General features: G+C 62.0%; 1 protein-coding gene across 1 annotated transcript; it reads left to right on the top strand.

Annotated features, from left to right (window-relative positions):
* Positions 1-1,489: 1,489 nt before the first annotated feature.
* On the top strand, positions 1,490-21,305 carry DEGS2 (delta 4-desaturase, sphingolipid 2; the record flags this gene model as incomplete). The annotated part of the gene is made up of 3 exons (XM_080808976.1): positions 1,490-1,599; positions 18,726-19,468; positions 21,159-21,305. Exons 1-3 carry the CDS (start codon positions 1,518-1,520, stop codon positions 21,303-21,305), a joined length of 972 nt encoding a protein of 323 aa, XP_080665102.1. The 5' UTR covers positions 1,490-1,517.
* Positions 21,306-22,240: the final 935 nt, after the last annotated feature.

The following is a 22,240-nucleotide window of genomic DNA, read 5'->3' as shown; positions in this document are numbered from 1 at the left end:
TTTTTTTAAAGATTTTATTTATTTATTTGACAGAGAGGGATCACAAGTAGGCAGAGAGGCAGGCAGAGAGAGAGAAGAAAGCAGGCTCCCTGCTGAGCAGAGAGCCCGATGCGGGGCTCGATCCCAGGACCCTGAGATCATGACCCGAGCTGAAGGCAGAGGCTTAACCCACTGAGCCACCCAGGTGCCCCTCTATTTCTGAGGCTGTGCAGGCTGGGCCAGGTAACCCTGTCGGGTGCTTCAAGGGCTGGTGGCAACGCCAGGCTCTGAGGGTCTTCTCTATTGGACTGGGAATCCAGCCTCCTGCCGACCCATTTCTCCACACCTGAGCCACCACCCGAGGGTCACACACAGTTGCTTTACTCTCCTGCTTGGGTGGGACGGCATCTGGCCTGGGCCTAAGGGAGGCCTGCCAAGCGTACCACACCCCTGGGCCACGGACTTCAGTAGGCTGGAGGAAAACTCACCCTTATTACCTCCCTGCCCAGACTGGCTGCCAGGCCAGTCTGCTACCCAGGCTTCTCCCAGCACAGGCCAGGCTCTCCAGGGCGTAGAAAGGTGAACTGTCCACACCCTCCAAAGCTCCAGGGGGGTGAGAGGAATCCCTGAAAAGGTGAAAATGAGGAGCCCTGTGCCCCCACTCCTGGACTCTTACTATTTTAAAAATGTCAGGGTTCGTCTAAGCTTCTGAGCCTTTGGCATCTGCTGTTCCCTCCTCCACCAGTGCTTTTCCCTTGTCTAGCTGGTGATGACTCCTACTCACCCTTCAAAGCCCAGTGCAAAAGACTCCCGTGCTGGATCCTGGCTACCCCTCCCTGGGTCATGACACGTCTCACACTGAGTCATAATAGGCCTTTTCCGTGTCCCCGTGTCCCTCGATTTTCCTGAAGGTAGGGTGGGGCTGACTCACCTCCCTCAGGTTGCCACAGACCCATCATCTGCCCGCTGCGTTGCGTGGGAAGGCCGGGTAGGGGACAGGTAGGGGAAGGGAGCATTGCCGCCGTGGCGAATCTCTCCTAGCACCTCCTGTTTACCGGCGCTGTCACAGGCGTTTAATCTCTAGCCTCCTGGCCCCTATCCCCACCCCAGGTGGGCGCTAACCCAGCTCGTCCCCCAGGCAGGGGCAGCGGGTGCGCCCGTGCGTCTGGGCCGCGGGGAGAACCGGCGCTCCGACGACCGGCCGCGGGCGAGCCAGGCCGGGTGGGGGGCAACGAGCGCACCGGGCCGTCCCCGCACGACCTGGGGCCCGGGGACTCCCGCGGGCGGCGCGCTAAGAGTCCCACGTCCAGCCGAGGCGACCGAGGCTGGGGAGCCGCCGCCACCCGCCCCAGATCTGGGCCGCGCCCCAGCCCCGCGGGCCCCGCCCCTCGCTCCTCCCGGGGCGCACCTGGCCCCGCCCCGCGAGAGGCCCCGCCCCCGGCCCCGCCCCGAGCCGCTCTCGGGTCCCCGCGGCTCGCGCGGGGCAGACAGGTGGAGGGGAGCCGAGTGGTGCGACGCGCTCCGAGCCCGGCCCCAGCATGGGCAACCGCGCGGGCCGCACCGACTTCGAGTGGGTCTACACCGACCAGCCGCACACGCAGCGCCGCAAAGAGATGCTCGGTGAGCGCGGCCCGGCCCCTGCCGCGGGTGGGGACAGACCCGCGGGGCCGTCGGGAGGCGCGGGCCAGTGCCCAGCCCGGCGGTCCCTGTGGCGCCGGCCCCGATCTCCAGCGGGCGCTCCTCGGCCCCTGCTTCGGGGAGGGTGGGAGCGCCACTTCCCCCCTCCCAGGGGTCCTCGGCCCGGGTCCCCGAGGGTCCCCCCGCCCGGGTTGGAACCTGCTGTCGTGTCTCGGGCGGCGTCCTGGAGTCCGGGATCCGAGGACCCCAGCCCGGATCCGCGCGCCTGCAGCCGCCGTGTCCCCGTGGTGCGCCGCGAGCCGGTCGTGGGGCGGGGACCGGGCGGGGCAAGGGTCCGTTCCCGGGGACCGTCCGTGTGCGGGATGCGCCGTCCTGCCCGCGAAGGTAGAGCCCGCTGAGCTCAGCCGGTCCCGGAGTTAGGGCGCGACGAACGCCTGGAAGGAAGCCAGCGCGCAACGAGGGATACGACTTAAGAAAAAAAGATTATGGCCAAAAATGCCTTTTGTATCTTCAAACCTGTATTTTATAGCTTAATACGTGGTGGCCCCTCCCCCTGTCATTCAGTGTAGTTGTGGTCCGTCAAGCCAGGGGCTTCTTTGAGGCTGGGGATGTGCAGTCTCCTTGGTGGGGACTATGGGGAACTGGGCTCACGGCTCCGCGGGTTTTTTGTTTTTTTAAAATACTGTGCAGGAGAGGCAGAGGCAGACAGGGAGATACAGACTCTCCACTGAGTGGGGAGCCTGATGTGGGGCCTGATCCCAGGACCTCAGGATCATGACGCCCCCTGAAGGCAGACGCCCAGCCATCTGAGCCACCCAGGGACCCCTCCAGCCTGGTTTTCATTAGATGCCACCAAACCGTCCCTACAGCCCCCCGGGTGTGGAGCCGCCTGGACAGGCTACTCTTCCTCCCAAGAAATGGCGGGCTGTGGTTTCCACACTCCCTCGCCTACACCTGGGGTTGGCAAACCTTTTCATCAGATTGACTAGGCGACATGTGCTATTTTATTATGTTTAATTTGCAGTTTGGGGATGATTGTTTCCAAAGTTTAATGGGCCACTTTAATTTTTTTCTTTGTTCTCTTGGGTTGGTCTGTCACTTGTTGGTTTGGGCTCCTTGTGCCTCAGGACTCGGCTCTTCTGACGTGTTGTGTATATTTTCTCCCTTTTGCTCTCACAGGACCTTAGCTTTTCATTCTTTTTTTTTTTTTTAAACTGCATTCAAATGGATTGGCTCCCCCCCTTTAAGATTTTATTTATTTGAGGGCGAGAGAGCACAAGGAAGGGGGGAGGGATAGAGGGAGAAGCAGACTCCCCGCTGAGCAGGGAGCATGACTGTGGGGCTCGATCCCAGGACCCCTGGGATCGTGACCTGAGCTGAAGGCAGCCCCTTAAGATTGGCTTTTTTTCTTTTTTCTTTTTAAAAAAAGATTTATTTATTTGACAGACAGAGATTACAAGTAGGCAGAGAGAGAGAGGAGGAAGCAGGCTCCCTGCTGAGCAGAGAGCCCGATGCGGGGCTCGATCCCAGGACCCTGGGATCATGACCTGAGCCGAAGGCAGAGGCTTTAACCCACTGAGCCACCCAGGTGCCCCTGGCTTTTTTTCTTTATAGAGTTTTCTCTCTGGTGTCCCGCCCCACTCCAAGACTGTGAGATACCCATCCTGTTACTTCTAAGGCTTTCAGACCCCAGATACGCAGCAGTGGTTAGTGCGGGACTGTGCTCTTCTGTGGCTTACCCTGGCTGGAGACGCTGGGTGGGTGGGTGACTTCCGTGGTTTTCTGCGGTGAGGTGGACAGTAACGCAGCAGTACTGCGGTCTGACCTGTAGAGCGTCCTCTCTACACCCGTGCACTCAGTGGGGTCCCGGTGATCACCTGGTCCTGCCCCTCCCTAGAGGGCAGGTGTCTTGGCCACACCCTGCTGAGGCAGGGCTCCATTTCCTTCCCCTCCCCAGACTGCTCCTTACCTCCTTAACAGGACTCACTGGGCACCTGGCCCCAGGTGGAGAAGGCTGGGAGACTTAACCCTGGCCTGCAGAGCTGCCGGGAGGAGGGGTCCAGACCCTCTGGGCTGCGGACTCAGCTTTCTGAATCTGCAGAATGGGCACAGTCATCCTGTTTGGCAGAGAGGGTGTGACATTTAAAGGAGATCTGGGATGTCAAGAGGTGCCCAGTGTGCTACTCGGCACTCCTGGACGTAGAGAAAAGGATCTCTGAAGAGAGAAACATGGGCCCTGAGACCAATGGGGGAAGCTTCTGGCCAGGGTGGCCGGGAAGCCTGGAAGCCTGGAGGACTCGGAGGAGAGGAGGTGGTGCGGGCCGGGGAACGGACAGCACCAGGTCTCCAGGGCTGACCCTCCAGGGCACTTAAGCTCATTCCCATTTCCACTGGGGGTTGGGGATTCCTCCAGTTAGGTTTTTGAACTCGTGAACTTGGCATTAATGGGCCATTTTGCCTCACTCCCCAGCATTTGACAGCTCCTGCCCTGCCTAGATGTCCGTCTGACTGTCCATCTGTCTTTTCCTTCCTCGGCCCCACTGGCTCTTTGTTTGTTTCATTGAAGCGCGATTGACACACACCCTTACGTACGTTTCAGGTGTCAGTCTAGTCACCGTGGGCCGTCGTACAACGTTAGTGCAGTTTTGTGGGCTGCAGTCTCCTTGCTGCACTCGGATTCCCATCCCTCCCTCGCGCGTAACTGTTAATTTGTACTTCTGATCCCCTTCACCCATCCCTCTGTACCCCTCCCGCTCTGGCAACCGCCAGTCTGGGTTGGTTTTGTCTTTTGAGTCTGGGTGTGGTTCGGTTTTGCCTTCAGGTGGCGTGTGTAAGTGGAATCATGCGGTACTTTTGTTGGTCTGACTTCTTCAGTTAGGTCCCTCCGTGGTGTTGCGAACTCCGTTCCTCCTCGAGGCTTGGGGGGATCACATCGTCTTCATGCCTTCGTCTGTTCGTGGACACTCAGGCTGGGTCCGGGTCTCGGCTCTTGTACAGAATGGGGCCGTGAACGGGGGGGGTGGGGGGAGGCTATATGTTTTCGAATTTGTGTTTTTGTTTTCTGTGGATGAACACCGAGCCCTGGAACTGCTGGGCTGTGGAACTACTAGGGTAGTTTCTAGTTTAATTTTTTGAGGAAACTCCAACCTTTTCCAGAGTGGCTGCCTCCGTTTGCATTCCCACCGACAGCGCACGAGGGTTCCCCTCTCCCCACATCCCTTGCCAACACCTGTTTCTTACGTTGTGGGTTTTGGCCATTCTGACAGGTGTCAGGTGTGACCACCTGGTCGTTTCCATCTGCATGTCCCTGAGGATGACAGGTGCTGAGCATTCTTGCCGTGTGCCTGTTGGTCATTTGTGTGTCTCTTCCATGGAAAAATGTCTATTCAAGTTTTTTTTTTTTTTTTAAAGAATTTATTTGACGGATAGAGATCACAAGTAGGCAGAGAGGCAGGCAGAGAGAGAGAGAGGAGGAAGCAGGCTCCCCGCTGAGCAGAGAGCCCATGTGGGGCCCGATCCCAGAACTCTAGGATCATGACCTGTGCCAAAGGCAGAAGCTTAACCCACTGAGCCACCCAGACGCCCCTCTATTCAAGTTTCTAATCAAATTTCTGTTGGTTTGCTGTTGAGGTGTAAGAGTTCTCCATATGCTTTGGGTATCATCTCCTTATTGGGGATGTGATTTGAGAGTCTTTCCTGCCATTCTGGGGGCTGCCTTTTTGTGCTGATTGTCACTTTCATGGTGCAAAAGTGTTTACTTTGATGGAGTCTCCCTTTGTTTTGTTTTCGCGTATGCTGCCTTTACTTGCGGTGTGGCAGCCAAAAAACTCACCGCCAAGACTGAAGTCAGGGGGCTTGTTGCCCAAAGTGTTCGGGTTTCCCGTCTTGCATGCAAGTCTCCGGTCCATTTTGAGTCTATTTTGCACGTGCTGTAAGAAGGCGGTCCGGGTGTGTCCGTGGTGCGTGTACTGTGCGGTTTCCCCAACACCACTGGTCGAAGAGACTGTCTGCCCCTTGCACGTTCCTGTCGCCTCCGTTGGCCCATCCCTTGACCAAATGCGTGTTGTTTTGGGCTCTCTATTCTGTTCCATTGATCTGTGTGTTTAGTTTTATGCTCACTGAACTGTTTTGATCACTTCAGCTTTGTAGTATAGTCAGAAATTCAGGAGCGTGATACCTCGGACTTTGTTCTGTGTTCTTGAGGCTCCTTTGGCTGTTCGTGGTCTTTTGCGGTTCCATAGCCGTTTTAGAATTATTTGTTCAAGTTCTGTGAAAAATGCCGTGGAAATTTTGTTAGGGCTCGCTCCCCCACTTCCTGCAGGAAGGACCCCCCCCCCCCAGCCACCACTGTCCTCCTGACCTTGGGCCTCTGCTGGGTGAAGGCACTCCTCTGGGGCTCCCCCCCCCCGACGGCTCCCTGATTCCTCAAGGTTCTTAATCTCTGAGGGGCAGTAGATTTCGGGGGGTCTAGAGCATGGCCGTGAGCTCATCTCCTGGCTGGCACCTCCACACTCCTCACTCCTGAGCCTTGTGACCCTGGGCAGGTCGGTCATCAGATGAGCAAACAGAGGCTTGGTTGAGTTAAAAGGGCTGTTATTCCTGACGGAGTTGCGCAGATTAAATGAGGTAGTGTTAAGTACTTAGCCTTGCACGCCAGAAATGGAACAGTGTTAGCTCGGATGATAATTACCACCTCTGCAGACAGGCCGGAGCCCTCCCCGAGGACGGGGAGTACCTTCCACCTCTCATTTCCGCTGCTTACGCTGTGCCCAGCCCGGGAGAAATTCTGCGAGGAGCTGAGTAGCCGCTAGTACCTCTTTAGAGAAGGGGCAGTGGAGTGGGGGTGGGGATCAGAGAGGGGAAGGGGCTTGGTTGGAGCCACCAGGGCCAGGCTGGTGTGCAGTGCACTTGCTTTAGGGCTCCAGCCCACCCCCTGGGGCCCACTGGATGCTCCATAAAGATCCTAATGTGGGAGGGAGTCAGAACCCGGGGCACCCGCTGCAGGGGGCGGGGGGGGGGACCCGCAGAACCAAAGTTCCTCTCTGGCTCCCGCCTTCATGGGGACAGGCTCCCCAGGGCACAGTGCCCTGAGTAAATGCAGGCCCTCGCAGCCCCTAAGAGCCACGCCTCTCAGGCCGCTGCTGAGCCTCCCTGTACTTTGAAGGCAGGAACAGAGCCAGCCGGACTGGGATCCCACGGCCGACCGGAGGCCAAGCCGGGCGGGGCAGTGGAATGAAGCACGCTTTGAGTTTGTCTTTAAAAACAAATAGCTTTGTGATTTTTTTTTCTTACAAAAACAGGGCGCAGGCTTAGTAAAACAAAACAAAACCAAACACACACAAATTCAAATAATCAAAGGAAAACAAAAGAGGAAACAAGGAAGTAAGACTCTTGGCAATTGTTGGGTTATTTGGGTAGGAGAGGCCCCTGCTGGGGCTCTCTCGGGGCCTGGGCGGGAAAATCCAGAACGGAACCAGGCTGAAGCCCTCGGGGGGAATTCGCGATCGCTCCCCACCCAACCACGGGGCTGCTGGCTGCTTTCTCTCCCTGCCCCTGCCCCAGAGGGCATCTGGGCCTCCTCCCCTGCCGGGGCGGGGGGGGGGGGGGGCTTGCGTCCACCCAACTCTGAGATTCCAAGGAAGAGAGTGAGCTCACTCTCTCCCCCCGCCCCTTGAGCCTCCGACCTCGGGCTGGAGCTGTGAGTGGTGCGGCGGGGCAGTGGGCAGGGCGCTGTGATGGGCAAGTCCCCAGTACCACATAGTCAGGGCTGTTCTGTGGGAGAGGAATGGCTCTCCAAGAAAAGGGAGGTGTGCTGTCGCCCTAAGTGGTGTGGGCAGGGGGGAGTGGCAGGCAGGGTACAGGGACGCAGAGCCGCGCAGACCGTTGGTGATCACTCAGGGCTGACACCTGGACCCTCCTTGGCCTGGGGATATCCTCCCCTGAAATCGTCCAAGGGCTTCCCTTTCTGAAAAAACCACCTCTGCCCTGGCCTGTGGGGCAGCCCATCCCTGGCCTTTGCCCTTCCTCTTGACTTGTTCTCTGACTTTCGTGGAATGCACCCCCTTTGCCGTTTCCCTTACGGGTTTTGCAAATGCTGTTCCCTGTGCTTGAATTCTTTCCCCCTGTTCTTCATGAACCAAACTCATAATATGTCCCTCAGGTCTCAGCCTAAATGGCCTTTTCTCAGAAACACGACACGACACCATACACACACACAGACACAGACATACACACACACACACACACAACACACGCCTGGTATTATGCCGGTACTCTCTGGAGGGAACAAAAAATTACAGACACACAGACACACACACAGACACATACACAGACAGACACACGCATTCACACACGCACACACACGGTATTATGCTGGTACTCTCTGGAGGGAACAAAAAACTACACACAGACACACACAGACACATACACAGACAGACACACACACATGCATACACACACACTGCACACGCCTGGTATTATGCTGGTACTCTCTGGAGGGAACAAAAAATTACACACACACAGACACACACACACAGACACATACACAGACAGACACACACACACACACACACACACACACACTACACATGCCTGGTATTATGCTGGTACTCTCTGGAGGGAACAAAAAACTCCTGATTTGCAAATTGGCACTTGGCAGTTTCTGCAAATATCTCTATCGTGGCCGATTTCCAGCTGGCAGCACGCATTGCTGGGCAGGGATTTGGGAAGGGAGGATTGCCGTGGGGTGACCTGCACGCCTCCCCTCGCGTCCCGGCGCTGCCCCACTGTCCTCCCTCACCCTCCTGCAAAGTGCCTTCACCTCCTGGCCCCGGCCTCTTCGGTAACGGCCGACGACTGTGGCCGACGGCCTTCATCCTCCCGCGCTGGGGGCTCCCGATGCCCGGGCGGGCCCTGCTCCACCACCACCGTTCCCTCGGCCTGGCCCCTTGGCCTGGCCCGCGGGGCTCCCCAGACACAGGCCTGTGACAGGCGCTTGTGCAGAGGCTGCCAGGAGGTCCTGGGTTCCTCCCTCCAGCGCTGACTGCGACCTGCCACGCTCTGGCTCTTTCCCTCCTGGGCTCACCCCCTCCGGCCGGGGAGCTGGGAGACAACCCAGCAGCACCCGCATTTCTGGGCGGGTTGGTGAGGCGAGGACCCTTGGTTGATCTCACTGTCTTCCCCCGGGAACTTTACTCTCCTGTCCCAGCTCCTTTCTCCACCCGAGCAGCCCTCGTCCTTGTTCCCCGGTGGGTAAGGGTTTGTGTGTGACTTCCCGTGGCCCTGTGCTTGGCACCGTAACGAGCATCTTTGCCTTTTGTTTCTTCTTTTTCTTCTTTTTTTTTTTTTTAGAGATTTTATCCATTGATAAAAATTGATAGAAATCACAAGTAGGCAGAGAGGCAGGCGGGGGGCGGTGGGGGGTGGGAAGCAGGCTCCCCACTGAGCAGAGAGACCGCGCCACGCCACCGACTGGACCACCCAGGCGCCCGCCTTTTCTTTTTCCTGTCTGCTTTCCAGACATTGATGCTCTCTGGGGGGTAAGTCACTTGCCCGGGGAGCCGGTCTGGGGGACAGGCAGCCCTCCTGTCCATCCTCTTCTGTCCCCGGCCCCTGAAGAGAGCTACTGTCCCTGCCACGTGATGCTCGGATCCCAGCCTCTGCACGACCCTGCATGTCCCGTCCTTCCCTGGCCTACCTTTCCCCTCGTTCCGTTAATATGTACCAGCTTTTATGAGGCCCAGTTTACATACCATAAAACCACACGCCAGTGAGTTTAGTGAAGTTGCATAATCCAGTTGGGGAGTATTTTCCTCACCTGGCGGGTCCCTTGTGAGCACGTGCCGTTGCCCCCCAGGTTCTCACACCGTCCTTGGGCTCTGATGTCAGATGTGCGTGTGCTCACGTGTGTGTGTGTGTGTGTGTGTGTGTGTGTGTGTGTCCCCGTCCATCTCCCGGGATGCCCCTGTGAGAGCCGCACCCCACCCCCATGCTGCCGGGGAACCCCTGCCATCTCGCTGCCAGAGACTTTCAGCGAAGGTTTGTCACTGAACAAAAAGCAGATTTAGGGGCGCCTGGGTGGCTCAGTGGGTTAAAGCTTCTGCCTTCGGCTCAGGTTGGGATCGAGTCTGGCATCGGGCTCTCTGCTCTGCGGGGAGCCTGCTTCCCCCCCCCACCCCCGTCCCCCTCCCTGTCTACTTGTGATCTTTGTCTGTCAAATAAATACATAAAAATCTTAAAAAAAGAAAAAGGCAGATTTAGGGAGAGGCTGGTGAGGGGCCGGGCCTGGTGGCTCCTGAAGGTGCTTGGGGCCACTTTCCACACGTTCTGCCTGGAACCAGGTCCCCAGGGTGCCTCCCACACTGACTGTGTTCCTCCCGGCTCCAAAAGGGAGCGGGAGGAGGGAGATGGGCCGGAGAGGGGCAGGAGGGAGACCGGCAGGGGGGAGGCCAGGGAGCTGGGCGGGGCTGCAGGGAAGCCCTTTAGGAAGGAGGGGATTAAGAGGGTTTGGGGGAGTTGCCAAGTTACTCAACAGCCGGTGGAGGATGGGAGGGACAGAGCTGGAGCCCCTGGCTGGGAAGCAGGTGGTCAGCAGTGAGCTGCTGTGTGCCATGGAATGTTCTAGACTTGGGAATACTTAGCTGATGAGTGGCAATGACAAGGACCTCCCCCATAGCCATTGGGACTGTCACACCGTGGCGCTTGGCCTCTTCGGGGAGGTGGTAGGAGTGTGTGGTCCAGTGGTGCCAGGCCTGGGCACGGGGATGGGTCCGGAGTGTTGGCAGGAAGAAGCCGCTTGTGTTCCTGGGGCCCTTCCCAGAGGCCAGCGGTCAGCAGGGGGCAGGCGGGAGGCCTGCATCTGGGAGGAAGACCCTGGAGCCTTGGGACCTCCCTGGCTGCCTCTGGAGGGCAAGGGCCCAGCAGCCTCCCCGGGCAGCTGCCTGCTTCCGCCTCCCCTGCCCCTGACGGCTCTGTCGGGAGAAGTTGGGGGATGAGCCAGTATGTGTGGTAAGGCCGTTCCCGGAGACTGGTGTGGGGGCCCTCGGGGCCCAACAGGCCCACCCTCCCGCCCTGCTCTCTGGGTTCTGTGAACAAGTCTATTGTGTGTGTGGGTCCTTGTGATGCCTAGAAGTCACCTAGAAGTCACTTTGCTGGTAGCAAGCTGCTTCTCACCGGTCAGAGCCAGCACCTTCAAGAGGGAGAGTGCGAAGCAGGCCCAGAGAGGGACAGGGGCTGCCCAAGGACGCCCTGCAGTGGGGGTGAGCCGGGCTGCAGGCAGGTCTGACCTGGGACCCAGCATTTTCTCTGGCTGCTTTGTCCTGGCGACCACACATCTCAGCCCCAGGACACAGGTCCCGTGCCGGCCCGGCATCCCTGCAGAACGCTGTTCCCCCCTTTCTGGGGGGGTGGGGGGCTGGGGGTGCTTTGGAAGCGAGGCACGTAGTTTCACCTTGCAGTGGAAACCCCGTCTCCCTGTCTCCGCAGTGGGGGGATGGCCCGCTCCCGGGCAGCTGAATGTTTCCGGTTCCCTGCACCTGCTGGTGTGCCAGCCCTCGCCTGGGCCCCAGCGGGCATCCTGCTGGGGGCGCCTGGAGCTGGGGGTCCCAAGGCCAAGTCTTGGCAGTATGGGCCTCACCCTGCTCTGTGGGACGCTTCACCAAGCTTCCCTGGGCCTCAGACCCTCCTTTCCGTGTCAGGCCCGGTCAGGCCCAGTCAGTGCGACTTCTAACAATGGCTGTTGTTCATGGCCAGGTGCCCAGTTGCCTTGGGCCACGCCCGAGCGGGCCGCAGAGATTTGCATGGTTCATGGGTCGGTCTGTCTCCTCCTGGGTGGCCGTCTGTGCTTCCCCCCTGTGTAGCGAGCTCTCGAAGCTTGCGTGTCCCCGTCCATCCTGCTGTCTCTGAGCCGGGGCCTGGGCGTGCCCGGCAGGCTGGCCAGGCTTGGGTGTCCAGCTCAGGGCCAGGGCTCCTCCGTGGGGCCGTTGGGGTTGGGGGGGTTATGTGCTTCTGTTCCTCCTCTTCGGGCATCCCCCAGAGAGGATGGAACCCAACGCTGTGCGGCCTCAGGGCTCTCCCCCTCTTCTGGTCCTCCTTTCCTGGGCCCCTGGAAGAGGCCCAGCCCCCCAGCCCCCACCCCCGGCTTTTATCGGGCCAGCACCCCTTGCCCGTTCCGTGACCACTGCCCCAGCATCTCTGTCCTGGCCTCCTGACATCCCTTGCCCCCCCGGCTAGACCTCCCGTCCTCCCCGCTTCCCGCACGCACCCTCCCCCCCCTCAACTCCTTGCCTCACTGCCGTCTCGCCCCAGGTTGTGCCAACGTGGCTCCTGTTGGGGCCCTCATGACCGTGCTATAGGTCCGATGGGGCACCTGTCTTGTCTTCCTGCCCTTGACCCTCTCTGACCCCGGGAGAGAGACCTGAAGCCCATGGCTGCAGTCACCCAGTCCCTCCGGCGCCCCGTGAGCTCCACCTCTGGTCTGAGTGGCCGGGGGTCCCCAGAGCATCTCCTGTGGGACCTCCCCCAGGTCCCCCCGCTCCCCAGGAAGCTCTGGGCTTGAGAAGTCGGGATTCACTGTTGCCCTTGAGTGAGGACTGACTTTCTGGCAGGCAGGTCTGGAGCAGCCCCGCTCCTAAGACGGGGCCTCCCTGGGGTCCCAGTGGAAGGCCTGGGGTGTTCAGTGGGGTGGAGTCTGGAGCCGAGGACCAAGAAGGAATTCTTGAGACGTCTTTGGTGCAAAATGGAGGTTTGTTCAAGCGCGGGGCGGGGTCCGTGGGCAGAAAGAGCTGCTGGCCGAGGGTTGTGGGGGTGGCGGGTTATACTGTGGGGTTGGGGGAGGGAAGGAAAGGGAGGTGTCAAAAGAACTTATTTCTTTTTTTTTTTTTAGATTTTATTTATTTATTTGTCAGGGAGAGAGAGAGTGAGGGAGCACACACAAGCAGGCAGAGGAGGAGAGAGAAGCAGGCTCCTTGTCGAGCAGGGAGCCCTATGGGGTACAGAAGGCAGCGGCTTAACCAACTGAGCCACCCAGGCGTCCCTCAAAAGAACTTTCATATGCTAAAGAGGACCTGCCAGATACCGGAGGCCTCGCCATTGTCCGGTGAAGGTGGTTTTTCCCCTCTAGCAAGGCATTAACATCAAGATAGTTGGGGAATGGGCCGCCTGGCCCGCCCGGCAGTAGGGGTGGGAGGGTTGCAGGGCGTCCCTGGCCGCGGGCGGCTCCTGTTCCCTCCGCAGCGGGGCCTGTGAGCCGGTGCCGGGTCCGGAATCCGCCGCACTCCCAGCTCCCTGGGCGCACACAGGCCCTTCCAGCCAAGGCCCGGGGGCCCTGCCTTCCTGTCTGCTGGGCTCCTCCCTGCACTGCGGTCCGGGCCGTAGCCGCGTGGCCCCTTGTAGGGATCGCCCCTGTGCGGCCTGGAGTCCTGCTGGGACGTCGGCCCCATCTGTCGTGGCTTCCAGCAGGATGGCTGGGCCCAGTGGCCCTTGCGGCCTGGGAGTCGGTCCGAACAAGCCGGGCCAGGTCAGCCTGCAGGAGTAGCGCCCAGGCCCCAAGATCAGAAGTTGGAACCTTGTTACTCTTGGCTCAGAAAACTGCATTTAATAACAGTGAGAGAGCTCGCAGGGCTCGGAGCCACCATCCCTGCTGCGACATTGCCCCGGTGGGCGGGCCGGAGTGTTGTCCCTATCTCAGGTGTGGGGACAAGGCTGGGAGGCAGTGGGGCCACCCGAGTTTTTGGGAAGCTGTTAGGAAAAGGAGGAAGGGGCACCAGGCTCCCTGAAGGTGGGACCGCGGGGGTGTGCGCCCTAGCTCCCCACCGGCGGGATTACTGTCTTTGTTGGACAGATGGGGCGTCTGGGGCCCACTGTCCAAGGTCAGAGCCGCTCCTGCGGAGCACAGGAGTGGCCTGTGTGCTGGCTTCGGTGCCCGAGCCGGGGTCCCACTGCCTCAGAGCATGCCAGGCTGCTTACCTGCTACAGGTGTGGCCTGCCCTGCCCTGCCCTGCCCTCCCGCCCCAGGCTTGGCCTCCCTCCAAGGGCTTGCGTGGGAACCGGCCTGAGAGAGAAGCTGCTGGCCTCCAGCTCCCTGGGCCTCCTAGGTGTGCCTCGGGAGGCCTCGAGGGCCCGGCTCCTGGTTGACCGGGTGAGGGGGGTGGAGGCTGGTGGAGCCCTGTGGCCTGCGGTCCCGCCCCGACAGCCAGCTGTGCACCGGGCGCGGGGGGCTCTGCGCGCGGTTGCCCTGGCCCTGGGCTGTGGGCGAGCGGTTGCTGCTGGCTGAGGCGGCCCGCACTTCTCGGCACCCTGGCCTTCGGGAAGGCGTGCTTTCTCCCGCTGCCGTCTCACCCCCCTCACTGAGGCTGCTGGATTCCCCCGTCCCGGGCCCCCAGCCCTAGTGCCCCCCTGCCCCGAAGTGCCTCTCTTCCCAGGCAGTCCAGGCCTACTTTGTGAAGTGTCCCTCTTCCTCTAACCACCTTTTGGGAGGGGAGCAAGCTGGGATGAGGCCTGCCCCTTCAGTCCCCTCCTGGCTCCCAGGCTTAGGGTCCTTTTGTCTCTCATCCCACCGGGTGGGATGACAGAGGGCATGTGTGGTGCTGGCTCATCCCCCTTGGCGGGGACTGGCGGGCTGGGGGGGGCGCCCTTGGGGTGGGGGTGGGGGGCAGGCGGAGCGTGAGTCTCCCTGGGCCCTCCGGCGCCAGGTGCCAGGGTGGACCAGGGCTGCAGAGGAGTGGACCCTGTAACGGGCCCAGCTGCTGGAGTGCTCACTGTTTCCTCCTTTCTGATCTGGGTGCCCTCCGTCTCCCTGGGCCCCAGTGACAGGTAACCACAAGTTGGGGGGCCATCAGAGAGCACACACATGTTCTCTAGCAGTTCTGGGGGGGCGGAAGCCTGATGTGGGTCTCATTGGGCTGAAGTCATGTGTCATAGAGCAACGCCCCAGGGCGCTCCGGGGAGGAGCCCTTTCCAGGCACCTGTGCTCCTGAGCTCACAGCTCCCCTCTTCCTCCGCCTTCGTGACCAGCAGGGGCGATGGGGGTCCTTCCCTGTCCCCGGGGGACCCCCTCTCCTGCCTGCGCTTGCCCTGGGAGGGAGGGCCCTGGGATGATCCTGGGCCACCTGTACGGTCCGGGTCACCCTCCTGTCGTAAGGTCAGTGGCTGGCGTCTGATGCCCTGTGCGACCTTGTCCTTATGCCGGGGACTGGAACCTCCTCAGCATCTGGGATTGGGACGCGGCTATCTTTGGGGCCATGACTGACCTCCCCATCCCCCTCCCCCCACATTGCCAGTGGTCTCTGTCTCCAGCTTGTGAATGGGGTCTCCTGGCTTAAGGTGGCACTGGCCACCCCGAGTCTTACTCTGCCTGCAGGGCGCCAGGCAGCCCTAGGGGCCTTGACCTTGACAGCAGCCGGGTACCCTCCCGCGGCGCAGGCAGGAGGCCAGAGGCTATGAGCCCAGTGTGGGCGGCCCCCCGGGCGGGGTGAGCTATTCATCAGCCCAGCGTTCTGTCCCCTTGCAGTCCCCGTGCCCCGACGACACAGCTGCCAGCCTCGGCGGGGCTGGTGTCCCCAGCGTGCCCCGGCGGTCACCCTGCAGGCAGGCCACCGTTCGTGCCTGCCCGGGCCGGCTAGCCGAGCCCCGCCGGGCCTTATCCGTCGGCCCTGCCCGTGACCCAGCGGGCAGTGCCGGCACAGCCCTGCCGCCGAGCTCACCGGCCCTGAGCGGCCAGTTTCTCTTCACCTTTTTCCAAACTGAGGCAAAATACACAGAACCAGCAGTTTGCTGTGGGAACCAACCACGCTGGCGTGTCTGATTCCGTGGCACTCACGGTGGCGTGCCACATCCGCCTTACGGAGCCGCACAGACCCGTTCCGGGCCCCCCTTCCCTCTTCCCCCTCCGCCCCCTCCTGGCCCCTGCTGACCCCTCCTTTCCTGCCTAGGAACTGCCTGTTCTCCCCCCTCGTTCGTCCTAGTCCTACAGTTCGGGGCCCCAGCGGCTGGCGGCTTTCACTTGGCCTCATGCGTTCGAGGCTCATCCACGTGCAGCCTGGGTCAGCACTTTCTGCCTTTTTTTTTTTTTTAAAGATTTTATTTATTTATTTGACAGAGATCACAAGCAGGCAGAGAGGCAGGCAGAGAGAGTGGGGGAAACAGGCTCCCCGCTGAGCAGAGAGCCCGATGCGGGGCTCGATCCCAGGACCCTGAGATCATGACCCGAGCCGAAGGCAGAGGCTTTACCCCGCTGAGCCCCCCAGGCGCCCCACTTTCTGCCTTTTTCTTTCTTTTTTTAAAAGATTTTATTTATTCATTTGAGACTGAAAGATACAGAGAGAGCGTGGGCAGGGGGAGAGGCAGAGGGAGAGGGAGAAGCAGGCTTCCCGCCGAGTGGGAGCCCGATGCGGGACTCGATCCCAGGACGCTGGGATCGTGACCTGAGCCGAAGGGCGAGGCTTAACGACTGAGCCACCCAGGCGCCCCTCTTTGGGTTTTCATTTCCTCCTGCGTGAAATGGTGGGAATGGGGGGCCCCTGGGTATCTCACTCGGTTAAGTGTCTGCCTTCAGCTCAGGTCGTGATCTGGGGGTCCTGGGATCAAACCCGTGTCTGGCTCCCTGCTCAGCGGGGGATCTGCTTCTCCCTCTCCCTCTGCCTCTCCCCCTGCTCGTGTGCTTGCTCGCTCTCTCTCTGTTAAATGAATAAACAAAATCTTAAAAAAAAATAATAAAAAGGTCTGTGGGGTGTGTGTAGAGGTGAGCTTGCTGGGCCATACGGTAATCCTCCATTCAAGTTTTCGAGCAGCTGCCGGTTCGTTTTCCCCACCAGCAGCCTCGGAACGCGGGCTCCCGGCGCGCCCCATCCTTGCGGCCACCTGCCCTTGTCTGGTTTTGACTCTGGCCCTCCTGGGGGGCCGGGTGAGGCGGGACCTCCTGTGGTTTTGGTTTGCGTTTCCGGTGACTGCCCACGTGCAGCAGCTGTCTGGGCTCCTTGGCTGGTGGCACCTGTCTGGAGACGTGCCTGTTCAGGTCCTTCGCCCGCTGTCTGTTGGGTGGTGTGTCTTCGCCCCTGAGTGGTAGGAAATCTTTGTGTGCCGGTTATTAAACGCTCATCCACCGTGAGGATTTGAACCCGCCCGGAACACTGCCCTCTCCCAGCCGCCTGCGACCCTGGGTCCTGTGCGGCCGTTGAGTGGGGCTGAGGTGGTCACCCGTCCCTGGGCTGGCGTGCGTTTTCTGAAGTCCTGCGTCGACACCTGCGCTGCGACCATCCAGGCAGAGTCCTTGGCCCAGCCTCAGGGAGCGAGCACCCGGGATCGAAGGGGCCCGTGGCCTCCTGCAGCTTGGAGGCCCTGGGGGCCGGCGCTGCCCCCCGCTGGAGGGGTCCTCTGTGCGCAGGGGGAGCCTCGGGGGTGGGGCAGGGGTCTGGCTCTGTCCACGGTGGGGTTCACAGCCCACCTTGGCCCCTCGAGGGCTGTCCTCGGGGCCGTGGAAAGCACTGCTCCCGCGTCAGAGCCCACACCGCGGTTTGGGTGACGAGTTGAAGGCTCGGTGGGGGCCTGGGGATGGGTGCTGCCCGGGGCATGCCGTTGGCTTCTGGGCAGAGGAGGACCCCGGCTCCCCGCAGCATGTCCAGCAGATGCCGGCTGTTTGCCGTCACGGAGCCAGGGTCTTTCTGTGGGGACAGACACCCTGTGGAGCACGCACATCACGCCCCTGCCATCCCACACCGGGACACTGAGGCCCAGAGAGGGCGGGAATGGAGCCCGGGGCGCCCAGAAGACCGAGGGACCCCACGAGGGGCTTGTGGGGAGGCGGCTCAGGCAGGAGGATTCTGAGCCGGAGTCTCCCTTCTGACTGGAGCAGACTCCTTTGCTCCCATCGTGTGTTTCGCTCGCACACTCCCGGGGACAGGCAGCTCACTACTTCGGAAGCAGCCTGTTCCATTGCTGGATGGCTCTCAGAAAGGCCTGTGGGCTGTGACGGGGGTGGAGGGGCCTGGCTTTGGGGACTTGGGGCTGTTGAGTGGAGCTGTCACATCCTTCCCTTCCAGGCACAAAGGGGAAGCAACTTCCTGGGTCAGTTGGAGGACAGGGCTGGGCAGGATTTGTCCTGGGCCTGGCTGGTTCCGGGTCCTGTCTGTGGACCAGCCCGGGGAGGGTGAGCCTGAGGTTGCCCAGCTGCTCTGTGGGCAGGAGGGCTGAAGACACTGGAGCCCAGCACTGTCTTTCCTGAGGGTGCCCGGGATAAGCCCTGCTGACACGGGCCTCGGTTTCCATATCCATGCATCAGAGCGCTGCTCTGCGTCCCAGGGCCTGGGAACCAGGGCACCGAGCAGACCTGGGAGCGTCTTGTCAACCTGAGCGTGGGATGACCCCTTGGCCCTGTGCATCCCCACCCCTGGACACAGCACCAGACTCCGTACCCCCTCCCACCGAGCAGCCGGGGAAGTTTCTGGAAGGCAGAGCTGTCTTGCCCCAGGAGCACCCCTGCCAGGGCCTGGCTGCTTTCTGGCCTAGGGCCCTCCCCTGCTCAGCCCACTCCCACCATCATTGTCTTTTTCTTTCCTGTAGAACAAACTACAGAAAAGTACAAAAGACTCTGTAACGAGCACCCTCCACCCCAAAATAAATGAATTCAGCGTTTTATCGTGTTTCCTTAGATCTTGTTTAAGAACTGAAACACCGCAGCCAGAGCCAGAGGCCTCCGTGTCCCCGCCCCTGGCCAGCCCTGTGCCTTCCAAGGTTCCTGGTGCGTCGGGGCGCCCCACGCACCCCGTCCCTCGGGCTGGAAGCCCCTGGTACCACCGCACACCGGCCTGCAGCTCTCGGCCGATGCTTGGATTTTGGGCATCATGTTGCTGTGACTTGTGACATCTGCTCGCTCTTTAGGCCGGTGGCAAAGATCCCTTCCCTGCTCTGGGGAGTCTCCCCTGAGCCCCCAGGTGGTAGGGAGGCCGGTGTGCCTGGCTCTGCGGCTCCAGGGATCCCCAGACGTCTGCAGGCTGGGGTTTGGAGGGGCCCCGTGTCACTGCCTGGGGCTCAGTGGGTTAAGGGGGGGAGGGGAAGGCCCAGGAGGCCGGCGCGCGGCCCTCGCCGTGACCTCCTCTCCTCCGTTCTCCCCGCAGCCAAGTACCCGGCCATCAAGGCCCTGATGCGGCCGGACCCCCGCCTCAAGTGGACGGTGCTGGCGCTGGTGCTGGTGCAGCTGCTGGCCTGCCGCCTGGTGCGGGGCCTGGCGTGGCGCTGGCTGCTCTTCTGGGCCTACGCCTTCGGCGGCTGCGTGAACCACTCGCTGACGCTGGCCATCCACGACCTGTCGCACAACGCGGCCTTCGGGCCGGGCCGCGCGGCGCACAACCGCTGGCTGGCCGTCTTCGCCAACCTGCCCGTGGGCGTGCCCTACGCCGCGTCCTTCAAGAAGTACCACGTGGACCACCACCGCTACCTGGGCGGCGACGGGCTGGACGTGGACGTGCCCACGCGCCTGGAGGGCTGGCTCTTCTGCACGCCGGCCCGCAAGCTGCTGTGGCTGGCGCTGCAGCCCTTCTTCTACTCGCTGCGGCCGCTGTGCGTGCACCCCAAGGCCCTGACCCGCATGGAGGTGCTCAACGCCCTGGTGCAGCTGGCCGCCGACGCCGCCCTCTTCGCCCTGTGGGGGCTCAAGCCCGTGGTCTACCTGCTGGCCAGCTCCCTGCTGGGGCTCGGCCTGCACCCCATCTCCGGCCACTTCGTGGCCGAGCACTACATGTTCCTCAAGGGCCACGAGACCTACTCCTACTACGGGCCGCTCAACTGCATCACCTTCAACGTGGGCTACCACATGGAGCACCACGACTTCCCCAGCATCCCGGGCTGCAACCTGCCCCTGGTGCGTGGCACACGGCGGGGGGCCGCGGGGGGCCGCGGGGGGCGGTGCTGCCGGGCGCGCTCGGGCTGCGGATCGCTGTCTGGCTGCATTCTCGGTCGTGGTTCCTGGGGCGACGCGAGAGGCCCCCCAGGATAGGTGGGGCGTGGCTGTAGAATGGGGGGCGCTTCTGGGAGGGCAGGGGCTCGTGGGGGAATGAAAACCCGTTTGAACCCAGGCTGGACACCGTTGGGCCAGCCCCTTGTCCTCTCTGTGCGTCCCCTGCCCCTTCCTTACGACAGGGTGGCCTAGCTGTACTGCATTCCTGGCTCCCACCTCCCCTGTCCCTGCTCATTTCTGGTCACTGCCGGTGACCCTCCAGGGCCCCTTCGTGGCATAGAGAGGACAGGGTGGGCCTGGCACTTCGTGGACCCCAGGGCTGGGCCTGAGCTGGAGCCCCCCCCAGGTTTGGGGAGTTTCTGGAGGAGGGAGAGGGAGGAAGAGGAGGGGGAGTTCTGGCTGGGGGCCGGTGGGCTGGTGGGTTAGAGCGGGGGTGACCCGAGACGGGGTGCGTGGGGAGGGTGTCAGAGCGTTGGAGTCCGTGTGTGTTTGCCCGTTGTGCACGTGTTCTGCGGGCGTGAGTGCCGTCCGGGTGTGCACGCCTGTGGGCAGGTGCTTGCGTGTGTGTCTGAGTGTGCTGCGTGGCACACGTGTTTGTGTGTGAGCACCTGTCCGCGCCATGTGACTCAGGAGTCCGACCTGGCTGTGTGGCCCCCTGCCCTCCTCGCGTCCCCTGCATCTCCTGCCGAAGCTCCTGTGGTCCCACTGTGTGCTGGGCGCTGTCTCAGCCTCGCCCCAGGCCCGTGCAGCGGGCGTCCTTGTTCCCTGTTGTCCACGTTTCACAGACAAGGCAGAGGCTCGGGCGGGGACGGCCCTGCCTCGGAAGTAGCAGAGCCAGAACCTGGACCCCAGGCGGTCACGGAAGCACGTGCTCTTAGCTGTGAGCCTTTCTTTGCTTCCCCCAGGCAAAGTCAGGGTTCCCTGCTCATGCTTCAAGTAGGTCGTCTGGTCTCCCGAGCCCTGATCTTCCCCTCTAAAGCAGGCCGGGAGCCCTGGGTGCATTCCCCTGGGGGGAGTGAAGGGCGGTGGGGGTGCCCGTGCGGGCACTGAGGCTGGGAGTGCTTCCTGGAGGAGGTGGGCTGAGGGTGTGGGTGCAGAGTGGGTAGAAGGCTAGAGGGAGAGGGAGAGGTGTGCATGATACCCGTTTGGGGAAGGAAATGGGAAGCACTGAGACTGGGAGGAGGGCGGCGGGGTGGGAGCCTGGTGTCTGCTGAGGCCAGAGGGGCAGGGCGGGGAGGGGGGGCAGGGGACACTGGCTGGAGGCGCGTGGCCAGGACTGTGGCTCAGCAGAATTCAAGCCAGGCTGGGCTGCTTGGGGGCACGGAAGCTGGGCCCACCTGGAGCTCCTGGATCAGAAACTTGGCACGGACTGCAGAGGGGGGAGGGCAGGGGCTCCGAGCCTGCTGTGTCCCAGGCCGGCGGCACCCCGCGTCAGGCGGCGCTGAGCAGTCTGGCTGTGCCGGACATGGGTCCCCTGGGAGGCCATCCCTGTGTGTGAGTGTGTGTGTATGTGCATGCCCGTGTGTTCACGTGTGTGCGCGGCTGGGAAGCGTGCCCCAGCCCCAGCGTCTGACCCCGCTCGCCCTCCCTGCAGGTGCGGAAGATCGCCCCCGAGTACTACGACCACCTGCCGCAGCACCACTCGTGGGTGAAGGTGCTCTGGGATTTTGTGCTCGAGGACTCCCTGGGGCCCTACGCCCGGGTGAAGCGGGTGTGCAAGCTGGCTGAGGACCGTCTGTGAGACCTGCTGGCGGCCCGCCGCCCCGCACCCTCGCTCCCCTGCTGAGGACCTGACTCTCACTGCCCGCCCACCCCCCCCCCCCCCCCGCCCCCAGCCTGGCGCCCAGAACTGGTTTGGCTGCATTTGGTTCCCACGGCCTGGCTGTGCTCTGTGTCCCAGAGCCCGAGACCACGTCTGGCCACAGCGGGCACAGAGTGCAGCCTGGAGAGCTCCCCACGCCCGGCCAGGCCTCCCCCTTCTGGGCCTCAGGGAGAGCAGCCTGGCCCTGCCCTGGGTGCTCCGGGCCGCAGTCTCCCTGGGGCTGCTTTCTCGGGGGTTTCCGGGCCCTGCATTGAGTTCAGTGTTGGTTTCCACACCCGCACAATGTGCTTCCCAGCAGCAGCCAAGGGCCCAGCCCAGCAGGCCGCCTTCCCCGCCAGCCCAGGCCACAGCCCCTCTGCTCCCCCCACTCACGGGACGCGCTGTGTGCTTAGGCAGCATCCCCGGTGGGGGTGGGGGGTGGTGCCTTGGTGGCTGGCCCCTGCATGCCCTGGGGTGTCCCATCATCCTCTGTGTCTTTGTCCCAAGTCCCTGGGGCTCTGAAGCCCTCCGAGCGCAGCCTTCCCTGCTCTCCAGCCTGGCTGAGTGCTGAGGACGCCGCCGCCTCTCAGCCATGCCCCTGCCCCCACTCCACCCTGAGGCCTTGGCCTGAGGGGAGCCCTCTCTGAACCCCCGAGGGTGGTCTCTCCCTGCCCAGCTCCCCCAGAAGAGATCTTTGGGAGTGGGTGCTGCAGGCCAGATGGACGGAGGTAGACGGGTGGCTGGACAGACGGACTGGCTGAGGGACCTGCAGCTCCGGGGGCAGGGGGCTGATGTCCTTGGTAATGACCCCATCCTGACTGGTGGGGGCATGGCTGAAGCCTAGGGGGCGTGAGGGGTGGTGTGGGTTAGGGCGG

This window comes from Martes martes (genome assembly GCF_963455335.1).
Source record: "Martes martes genome assembly, chromosome: 7".
Classification (NCBI taxonomy): domain Eukaryota; kingdom Metazoa; phylum Chordata; class Mammalia; order Carnivora; family Mustelidae; genus Martes; species Martes martes.
Note: the sequence above shows the minus strand (reverse complement) of the source record. Positions and strands in the feature narration are given on the sequence as shown.